Source organism: Amphiprion ocellaris, chromosome 12 (assembly GCF_022539595.1).
Source record: "Amphiprion ocellaris isolate individual 3 ecotype Okinawa chromosome 12, ASM2253959v1, whole genome shotgun sequence".
In the NCBI taxonomy this organism is placed as follows: domain Eukaryota; kingdom Metazoa; phylum Chordata; class Actinopteri; family Pomacentridae; genus Amphiprion; species Amphiprion ocellaris.
In genome coordinates, this window is record NC_072777.1 from 8,232,702 (window position 1) to 8,243,961 (window position 11,260).

Genomic DNA, 11,260 nt, shown 5'->3' on the forward strand with positions numbered 1-11,260 from the left:
CACTAGTGCCACAGTATTAATAACTTTTATTCACCTGGAAGGGTCAAAACAGATCTACATGGTGTGTACAAAGAAAAACAAACATTCTAAAACAAATTCCGCCACTATCTAAAAACTATGCATCAAATCATAGGACAGTGGGGAAGAAAACTGGATATACAACCTGACTGAAATAAAATGGGGAAAAGCAATACAATTTCATCATATGTAAATGAACAAACAATGGTATAGATTGAAAAATATAAACAGCATAATGCTCCATATTCCTTAATTATGGCAGCTCACAGATGGGTATCTCTTAACAGTTTCTCTAACAATAGTAAATAAAACAGTAGTAAATAGGGCTGCAGTTACTAAGCGTTTTCATTTTCGTTGACTGATTAATCTGAAGGTTAGTTTCCAATTGGAAAGGAATTTTAAAAAGTTGGTGTTGGCTTTAGAAACAGCATATTTGATATGAACCACAAGGAGGCCATGATCGAACCTTGTGGCACACCTCATCTGAAATTAACACTGATCAGACTTAGAGAATAAACTAAATTAAGATGACCTAAGAGGTGGACTTTCTTTTCCAGCCTTTTGCAGACAATATCAAAACAGAATAACAGAATTTTAGCAGTGTTTCATTACTGAGGCTTGTTTTTCACCTGAAACTGCAGAAATTCTGAACCCACTGCATGTTCAAAATATCAGATGAAGAACCTCCGCAACTGTATTTCTTCTAAGCATTTGTTCAACAGAATCTCAGTAAATACTTAATGAAATATGATATATTATGTCTTTAAATGTTTTGTTTTGTCTGATAGTGTGAAATCCAAAGCTGTCAAGTTTACTGTGAGACAAAGAAAAGCATCAAATCATCACATTTGAAACAGAAATAATTTGGTATTTTGGCTTGGACTGACTAATCTTTTATCAAAATTTGCTGCTGTTATTAGTTATTCCTGGCACTAGCTGGTATTTATCACTGAAATTTAGGGGCTGCAACTAGTAAGTGTTTTTATTACTAATCATTTTGTCATTGAAGCACTTAAATGTTTTGTTTCTAAAATGTTAAAAAATGATCTCAAAGTTCATGTTGACATTATCAGATATGGTGTTTGTCCAACAAGTAGTCCAAAACCACAGGTATTAACTCTGAAGCTAAACCAGAGAAGTTTCTTCTTAAAAGTTTGACTAAAATTGATTATCGAAACCATTGTGGAATAGTTTTGTGCCGATCAGTATGCCCTTTGTTTCTCGTTACACGATGATTCGTAGGCCTTGTTCTCAGCGGATATTGATCAGATGTGCTTTGTATCTCTGCAGCCAACTCAGGCTCTTTACAAGGCCCCAACACCCCCCAGTCCAGCAGCAGCTCCCTGACCGAGGCCCCCGGAGACCTGAAGCCCCCAACACCCGCCTCGACCCCGCACAGCCAGATGGGCCCCCAGCCTGGAAACCGGTAGGAAACTCACCTGGTCAAACTGAATGACCTGTCAAGGAACTACTCAGCATCTCAACACAAAGTAGCTCAGAGTTGAAATGTTTTAAAGCTATTTTTAATCACATTTTTCTCTTGACTACATTTTCTGCAGTCTTTGTTCAGCTTGAGGAAGACGCAGAATCCATAGATTGATGTCAGAAATAAAGTTTATTTTCTGGTATGACACATCTAAAACTGAATGTCAGCTGAATGTGAATTTAATATTAGGCTTATAAAGCAAAAAAATATAAACTAAACTGAAAGGGATCCATGATCAAGCCTTGAGGCACACCCCAGCTTAAATTATCACTGATGAGACATCAGATGAGGCAAAAATAATTGAGCTTTAACCCTGCAATGTTCTGAAGGTGTAGACTCACTTTTCCAACCTGTTGCAGAAAATATTATCTTATTGTCAGTTGTTGTCTTTGTTAAGTTTTTAAAATAAACAGTAGATGCTCACTTTTGCGAAGCTGGAACCAGACGGTTTTTAGATTAATTTCATTTTGATTGACTAATTGATTAATAGACTGATGACCGCTCCTGTTCTAGAAATCAGCTTATCTTAACTTGTATTAAGCAGAGGTGACGGGTATTTCACAGTTTTGTAGCATGTAGTAAAAAGGTTTGGGAATGACAAATCCTTAATGGTACTTTTTCTGGTCCCAAGCATGATGCTTAGTTTCTAAATACTAAAATTTTCATACACAACCTTTAAAGATATTGTGGTAGCAGGCTGTCTGCCACACTGCTGATGCTGATTTAGAAACTCCAAGAAAAACTCTTCTTCTAAATCTGCATGTCACTAACAAAATACACTTAAACACTATCAATTTTTCATGACCGGAAAGAAAATACAGAAATATGGAAACCGTACCTTTGTATTTAAAATTTCTACACTGAGGTTATGCATTTTTTAAAATCTCAGTTTCAGTTAAGTGCATGTTGTCTTGTTGCAAATTTCCCCTTGTGGGACTAATAAAGGATATTTTATTCTATTCTAATGTCCAGTCCAGAATTCTTTTTAAACTTTTAATTTTTGTTAATAACGCTATCAATGGTCTTACTCTGCCTTATTTATCCGAGCTTTTAATTTTACGGGACCAAAAAAGAACTCTGAGGTCGTCTGATCAGCGGCTGCTTGATGTACCGAGATCTAAATACAAACACTGGGGTGACCAGGTGTTCTCTGTAGCTGCATCCAGGCTCTGGAACAAGCTCTCCCATCACTGACCTAGGTTTTTTTCAGTCAAAGCTCAAAACCGTCGTGTTTAAAATGGCTTTTAATTCCTAGCGGCATGGTGACATTTTATTACTTTTGTTTCTTTTAGATGTATATTTTAGTGCTGTTAAATTGCTGTTTTTAAAATTGTTTTATTGTATATTTTACTGCTGTCTCTAAGTTATTTTCTTGTCTTTCACTGTGAAGCACTTTGATCACCCTTTGGGCTGTTATAAAGGGCTATATAAACAAAATTCGATTGATTGGTTGATAATGTGGTGTGGTTTCCCTGTCAGGAACATTGGAGGAGTTAGTGTCCAGGATCCCTTCTCTGAAGGCAGCGATCCAGCCTTCCACACCAAGCGAGGCCCAGGACCCGGCGGCGCCCCCTACCAGCAGGGAGGAGGTCCAACAGACCCCGCCATGAGGATGCAGTATGATGCCAACAAAGACCCGTTCGGAGGACCGAGGAAGGGTGAGGAGTAGGAAGAACACTGTGCTCATGAGTTGAAACAGGATAGGTTACTTTATAAATTACATCTATTAAACTTCTATTTGCATGAATTTGTAGCTCATAAGCTGCCTATAGTTCACAGAGCTCCGTTTGGTTAATGAGCAACTCATTTCACCTGTTTAAATGCTCGTCAACATATTTTTTTACAGGATCGTATTGTGTAAGTTTTAGTATAGAACAGTTGTACTTTCTCTCAAAACCCTGACCCTGGCCCATAATCCATAAACAGTACCAGGAGAAACCCAGCAGCTGTCAGACCGAGGATGACTTTAAAGGAGCAGTAGTGCTTTATGTTGGATTTGTGTTGTGGCTCTGGTCTTTAGTTGCAGAAATGACTGTGCTCTGCTGCCCCCTGGTGGTTGAAACCTCAACTATCACTCTTATTCCAGATTGCTGCAGTTTTTCCTCGGTTACATCCACATTACATCACCACTGAGCAGTATTCAGCAGTATGCCAGTCCTATTTCTTCCTTCTACGTCGTTACAGTCCATTTATAAAAACAAGCTAAGAAAACTTTAACTGCACCGCTAGAGGTTTTCAGGAGTCAGGAGTTTTCATTTTTGTCACTAATCATTTGTTCCTCCTCAGGTCCTGGGCCCGGCGAAGCCTTCGGTCCTGGTCAGATGCCCAGTGGTGCCATGCAGGACATGTACCCCCGTGGGCCGCCATCCGGGCACCTGACAGGGATGGGTCCCAGACCACAGTATCCCTACGGCCCTGGCTATGAGCGGAGGTAAGATACTGAGAGCCGCAGTTTCTCTCACAATTACTGCTGCTACTACTGTTGCTAATTTTTGTCTCGGTGTGAAAGAACATAGATGAATGTTATTGTTTTATTTAACCAGTTGCAAACACTAAACTACTAATAAATATGTGGTGTACTGTTTAGGTAACAATTAATCTGTATGAACCATGTATATAATATATAAAGAGTGGACAGTGATGCAAAAAAGTGTAAATAGTCCGGTTTTTATAGTAAAACACATGATTTTTTCAGTTTACTATCTGAGGTTATGGGCTTCAGCTATGAAAATACAACATACTAAATGTTTTCAATACTTTTTTTCTATATGAAAATAGATAAAACTCTTAAAAACTCTAGTTCTTTTCACTTTTTCTTTAATGTTTTGGTTCTATAACTACTTACATTCATGGTATGGTCATGTTTTCAAGGGGAAATTGAAATAAATTACTTGCTTCAGCCTTACATGACTACATTTATTTTAAAGATATTTAGCCTATAAGGAATGTGAAATTGCTTTTATTTGATGACGACCCTAAAGTTCATGTGGGTTCTGTGTGTTTCTGCAGACCAGACCATGTGATTGGTCCAGACGGAGGCATGGCGCCCCCTGGGGGACAGAACAGCATGGGTCCATCTGGAAACGAGGCTGGCATGTATCCTCCCAACAGATACCCCCACCAGAGGTAAGAGAAGGCTCAGAGACAATTAATATTTTTAACCCTGTAATGCACACAGCTCCTGGTGTTCCATCCACTGTTTGTCTGGAACAGTGCTCTACTGTCAGAATGTCAAAAGTAATACAAAGCTTTATTATTATTATTTTTTAATTTTGTCATGTAGAGAGTTTACTAGATGATGAAAATTGCATTTCTTGCCCGATGATGGCAGTGTTTTCTTGTTTTCTCACTATTGTACATACTGTGATACTTAGGTCTGGTTTATTGTTACAATAATGTGATTGACATTAGGTTTAGTGCAGAAAAAATGTTTTTTGGGGGTTTTTTTGAGCAAAGTTTTAATTTCTCTCAGTCTTTCGGGGGTAAATTATTGCTGACTCATCATTCTCCTCAGGCATGGACACGATGGTTATGGGCAGCAGTATCCTCACAGCATGGCCTATGGTTCCCATCAGCCCCTGTATCCTCAGCAGCAGGTGACCATTCAGATTGTCCTTCACTGCAAAATAAACTACAGGTTGTACCTGTACAACCTACTCGCAAGGATTTGTGTATATTCACAGTCTAGAAAGCAACCGAACTTCTCTTTTTGTTGTTTTTGAATATGTTTCACTCACTCATCAAAGACGGTTCCTCAGTTCTAACTGACTGATGGAGAGTCCCTGATATTTATTCTCACCACCAAGTGACGTGGCAAGAGTCGCATGCATCCAGGTGTGAGTTGTGAAACTGCCAGGTGATGCGTGACTCAAAAGTGTTAATGGTGGTGAAACTCTCTGAAATGGATCCAAAGACTGTATTATAAGTAACTGATAAGTGGTGTTGTACACCGGCTCCTGGTGGTTGTTCAGTTTAACTTCTTCCTTCACTCCAAATCATCTGTCTTCTCTCCCCAAAATGTCAACATTGCTGTCCTCAAAGGAGTTTTCCAACCACAAAAAGAGAAGACTAGTTGCCTTCTACTAAAGCTCTTAGGACCTAAAGAAGTTATTATATTATATTATAATTATATTCTATTCGCCAGAATAAATTTGTGAATACTGAAGACCATCTTCCTTTTTAAAAACAAGTTTATTTATGTGGTAAGTTTTCATATACACTACCCTTCAAAAGTTTGGGGTCACTTAGAAATGTCCTTATTTTTAAAAGAAAAACTTTTTTTTTTTCAATGAAGATAACATTAAATAAATCAGAATTCCAGTCTAGACATTGTTAATGTGGTAAATGACTATTCTATCTGGAAACAGCTGGTTTTTAATGGAATATCTCCATAGGGGTACAGAGGAACATTTCCAGCAACCATCACTCCTGTGTTCTAATGCTACATTGTGTTAGCTAATGGTGTTGAAAGGCTAATTGATGATTAGAAAACCTTTGTTCAATGATGTTAGAACATGAATAAAATTGTGGATTTTCATGGAAAACATGAAATTGTCTGGGTGACCCCAAACTTTTGAATGGTAATGTATGTGATTTATGCAATCTGTAAAGAGAAATACTCCTGCATGGATCACAGGCATTGGCTGTATCCATGACAACGGCCACACAACAGGAAACAGAAGAGTGTTTGCATGGACATGAGAGTCGTGGCTGTGATCAGGTTATTGAAGTATGTCTGCAGGTCTGAAAAGTCTGTGTGTCTGCAGGGCTACAAGCGTCCCATGGAGGGGATGTATCCTGCTGCCAAGCGTCATGAGGGGGAGGCCTTCGGTGTGCAGCAGTACAGCTCACAGCAGCCCGACATGTTCGGACCTTTTGGAGGAGGAGGTGGGGGCTACATGGGCCCTGAGCGCCGGCCTGTCCAGGGACAGTATCCATATCCATATAGCCGAGACCGACAGGGGCCCCCGCAGCACGGTATGATGGGCTCAGGACCGCCAACGGTGTCTGGGGGTCCCGGGGAGGGTCCACAGGCCAATATGTGGCACCCCAGGACAGACATGGGTTACTCATACAGCCGACAGGGTCAGGGGCCCCCCTACCCTGGCATGAACCGAGGGGACGACCAGGAGGGCAGGGCCCCTCAGGACAACCAGTGGCCCCCCAGTCACCTAAGCCAGCGCCAACCTCCCTTTCCCCCCCACTCTTCCTCCTCTTCATCCTCCATGCCCCCTCTGCCTTCCAGACAGCCCCCCTCCTCCTTTCAGGCCACACCCACCGTCCCTAACCATGTAAGCCGCTCTCACAGCCCCTCCTCCTTCCCCCGACCACTGGGAGGCTCTCTGTCCCCCAACAGTGCCCCATACCTGCCCTCCATCAAGAAGCCGGGGCTGCCAGGTGCCCCGCCGGGGCCCCCACCCACTCAGGGCCTCCCCCTCGTCCACAGAGAAGTCAGCTTTCCCCCAGCCTCTGTGGAGGCCACGCCCCCCAAACTGAAACCACGGCGACGACTGACCGCCAAGGACACAGGTAGCACATACAGTAACACACATTAACACAAATGCGCACACAGTAACAGTCACACAGTGATATAGTAACACACACACTGTTAGACAAGAACAGTAACACACAATAACAAGCAAACACACACACATATACACATTCACAACCAAATAAACACAGTATCACAAACAAACAATAAGACACGCAGAAACAGCAAATACACAATATCACGCAGTAACACAAACACACTGACACACTGGCTCCTGTCTGTGATTATCCGTGTTGACTGTCACTTTTGTATTTTTTCTCTCAGCTGAAGTTCATTCTGTGATTTAATTCATCAGGAACCCCAGAGGCGTGGCGGGTGATGATGTCACTGAAATCTGGCCTATTAGCAGAGAGCACCTGGGCGTTGGACACCATCAACATCCTGCTGTATGACGACAGCACTGTGGGCTCCTTCAGCCTCACACAGGTCAGACAAAACTGATGAAAAAGGATCAAAATATCCTTAAAGTAACAACAAACTTGTAAAAAATGTGTAATTGTTTGTGTGAACTTTGTAAACAATGAGTCACCTCCGCCTGTCCTCCTGCAGCTGCCTGGTTTCCTGGAGCTCATCGTGGAGTTTTATCGCCGCTGCCTCATCCAGATCTTTGGTATCCTGGAGGAGTATGAAGTGGGAGCTGAGGGCAAGAAGACCCTGCTGGGACCTCTGCCTGAGGAGGAGAAGGAGGTGCTGAAGGAGCCTCCAGCTGCGACCCTTGAACCTGACGGCCGGTCAGCGGAGGAGCAGAGGATCCAGAGGAGGCCTGCGATAGAGGTGGAGGAGATGCAGCCGCAACTCGCGGCTTTTCAAGAGGAGACGACAGACAGCAAACCCGTCGTCAAGGAAGCGGTGGAGGTGAAGCAGGAGCATCAGGAGCAGTCAGAGCCCCGCCCACAACAGGCCAGCAAGTACGACAAGCTGCCAATCAGGGTGGAGGAGAAGGGGGAGGAGTGGGAGGAGGTGGAGCAGCGCTGGGCCGGACTCAGCCGACCCAATGGCTTCATCAGCGGCCTCCTGCACTGGAAGGCTGGAGGAGGAGACTCCACCACTCACATCCAGACACATTTTGAGTCCCGCATGGGAGAGTCTGCTCTCCCCGAGCTGCTGGAGAGGGAGGGGAGGGAGGGAGGAGACGAAGGGGGGAGTCCAGAAAATGAGGGATGTGAGCAGGGTAAGGACGAGGTGGACGGAGGCGTGGACATAAACCTGGCAGATGGAGGTGAAACGCAAGCTGACAAACAACAAGGTAAATACATGGAGGAGGGTGGAGAAATCTTTAAAAAGTGATTTTGATCAAGTTTTTTTTGTTTGTTTTTTGCTGCTGATCCATGTCAGCTAATATGAGGTATCAGTTGAAAGCCGATACCATTTTCCTAATGTGCATACTTTAAGCTGTACATCAGCTACATCAGCTGTAGTACCTGGTATCTTACTATTTAACCCTGTAACGTTGAGAAGATGAGGGCATGTGGTGTTTGGAGTTAAGCTTGTTTAGGAGCACCATGACAGAGACTAGAATGAAGCTTCAGGCCAGCGCATAAATGTCAAAGTAAGCCAAGATAAAATGAAACAGTACTTCTTTGTCTCACCAAACATTTGAATACAGTTTTTCTTGCTGTTTATTATATTTCTGTTTGATAATAAATGTAAATTTTATCCAAAGATTGATCCCAATTGTATGATCAGACTCTGGCTTTCCCTAATCATACGATAAACTGAAGTGTTTCTCTTGTCTGACTCTGCTTTTGTTGTGTTCTGCCAACAGACTGTCTGTCAGAGGTTAGAGGTCAGAGGCCACCGGTTCCTGGTGAGGCGGCTCGGAGTCCCATCAGCCATCAGGAGGACGAGCCTCGCTGCTGGGACGAGGCTCCTCTGTCCACAGCCGAGTCCTGGCAGGACTCTCTGGCTAAACGCTGCGTCTGCATCTCCAACATCGTGCGTGGCCTCTCTTTCATCCCCGGCAACGATGCCGTCCTGTCGCGGCACCCCGGTCTGGTGCTGATCCTGGGCCGCCTGGTGCTGCTGCATCACCACCACCCCCGCAGGAAACGGACACCTCCCACCTACCAGCGGGAGGAAGAGCAGGGTCTGGCCTGCAGCCGGGACGAGTGGTGGTGGGACTGCCTGGCGGCGCTCAGGGAGAACACGCTGGTGACGCTGGCCAACATCTCGGGCCAGCTGGACCTGTCACTGTACCCTGAGAGCATCTGCCTGCCCATCCTGGACGGGCTGCTGCACTGGATGGTGTGTCCGTCCGCTGAGGCCCAGGACCCCTTCTCCTCGGCGGGCGGCTTCTCGTCGCTCACTCCTCAGAGATTGGTGCTGGAGTGTCTGTGCAAGCTGAGCATCCAGGACTGCAACGTGGACCTGCTGCTCGCCACGCCGCCTTTCAGCCGCCAGCAGAAGCTCTTCTCCACGCTGGTGCGCCTGGTGGGTGAGAGGAAGAGCCAGGTGTGCCGGGAGATGGCGGTGGCCGTCCTGTCCAACCTGGCTCAGGGCGACTCCACAGCGGCGAGGGCTGTGGCCCTGCAGAAGGGCAGTGTAGGCACTCTGATTGGTTTCCTCGAGGACAGCGTCGCCGTGGCTCAGTACCAACAGAATCCACACAGCCTGCTGCACGCCACGGCCCCAACGGAGCCGCCCAGCATCAACATGATGTGCCGCGCTGCCAAGGCGCTGCTGGCCATGGCGAAGGTGGAAGAGAACCGGACGGAGTTTGTTCTGTATGAGAGCCGGCTGCTGGACATTTCGCTTTCGTCCGCCCTCAACTCCTCTGTGGCGGCCATCATGTGTGAAGTACTGTTTAAAATCGGCCGCTCGTGACACAAACACCGCCATGGAGCATGCTCAGTGGCTCTAGAAGCAGCTCCGCTCATGTGACGAACTGGCTCCTATTATATTTTTATTTAAAGAACAGAAAACAAATGTTTTTACATACAAATGAATATATATAGAATATATATAGCTCCTCGGCTCCATCCGCAAATGTTTATTTGGGATTTTTAAGTAATTTTAATACAAAAATATTTAATACTTGTATTTTTAATTTTTTAATTCTTTTGTCAGTTTTTTGTTTTGTTTTTTGTTTTAACCAAAGTGTGACGGTGGAGAATGCTCGGGTTCTGGCTCTCTTTGATGTTTTTAAACAGACGTGGTCGTTTCTTTCTGTTCAGGGGGGTGGGGTTAGTTAGATTTGGGGCGGGGTCAGCGTTATTTAAATAGTGACACATGTTGTAGATAGGCCTTTCTTTTCTCACGTGGTATGACAGAGGAAACACTGATGTTCAGTCATGTACTTTGTTCTGGTGCAATAAGTTTGTTTTGGGCGTTTTTAAATGTGAATTATTTGACCATCTGCCGTTTGACCATCAGTATTTTGCCGAACCACAGCAGTATCAAACGAACGGGGGACTGCGTCACTTTCTGTTTTTTAAGAACTTTTTACATCTCCTCCACCAATCAAATCCAAATTTTCCTCCACCGTCATCATCCTCCTGTAAATAGACGATGTATATTTGAGCTGCAATACATGGTGTCATGACTCGGTGACGGTAGCTGGTAATCAATTAACGGTCATCATTTATAATCACATTTCTGCTCACCTGAACGTTCAGTTTTTCTCTTCGAAGCAGATGAAGAGTATTTTTTTTCTGTATTTAAAGAAAAGCCTCAGTTTCAGGATGTTTTATGGGCTCTGATCTGGGAGGGTGTGTTTGATCTGAGAGACTGTATGTACAGGAGGTAGGGGGCGGGGCTGTACTCATGTTGTTAACTGACACGACTTCAAAAACAGTTATAACAAATGTAAAGAGAGAAAAAGAAAATCTCTACATTCAGAACGTCTCCTGTTTGATTTGACAGACGTTGTTTCTTCAGTATGAGATCTTTATATGTTCCACAACATGTTAAAGAATAAACGTACATGAACTCTGGTTGAGCACTGTGAACGCAGATCTGGGATGGTTTTGTAAGCACAAGATCCAAACTGACAGAATTTAAAACTTAAGGATGTGCAACCACAGGAGCGTCCTTCTCAGGCTGTGAAGGTCATTGCACATCTGTACGAAGAAAACTGTTGACAAATTCATGGACAGCCTTTCCTCTCTTTGGTTTGAATGCAGTGGTTTAGAGTTAATTCAGGTCAGGAATCACAAAAGCTGTAGATCGTAGAATATGCAGATTGCAGATTTTAACTTGCAACATGT

The 11,260-nt window shown here is 44.0% G+C and overlaps 1 protein-coding gene across 3 annotated transcripts in view; it reads left to right on the forward strand.

Annotated features, from left to right (window-relative positions):
- The window catches only part of arid1b (AT rich interactive domain 1B (SWI1-like)), a 64,066-nt gene extending 53,064 nt beyond the window's left edge, over positions 1 to 11,002 (forward strand). For all 3 annotated transcript variants that reach the window (XM_023289158.3, XM_023289159.3, XM_023289160.3), the window contains 9 exons: positions 1,309 to 1,444; positions 2,984 to 3,162; positions 3,791 to 3,935; positions 4,514 to 4,630; positions 5,019 to 5,100; positions 6,271 to 7,033; positions 7,351 to 7,481; positions 7,605 to 8,301; positions 8,821 to 11,002. In XM_023289158.3, coding sequence (XP_023144926.3) covers positions 1,309 to 1,444; positions 2,984 to 3,162; positions 3,791 to 3,935; positions 4,514 to 4,630; positions 5,019 to 5,100; positions 6,271 to 7,033; positions 7,351 to 7,481; positions 7,605 to 8,301; positions 8,821 to 9,878 — 3,308 coding nt within the window. In that variant the 3' untranslated portion in view covers positions 9,879 to 11,002. The remainder of the gene's footprint in view (positions 1 to 1,308; positions 1,445 to 2,983; positions 3,163 to 3,790; positions 3,936 to 4,513; positions 4,631 to 5,018; positions 5,101 to 6,270; positions 7,034 to 7,350; positions 7,482 to 7,604; positions 8,302 to 8,820) is intronic.
- The last annotated feature ends 258 nt before the right edge of the window (positions 11,003 to 11,260 follow it).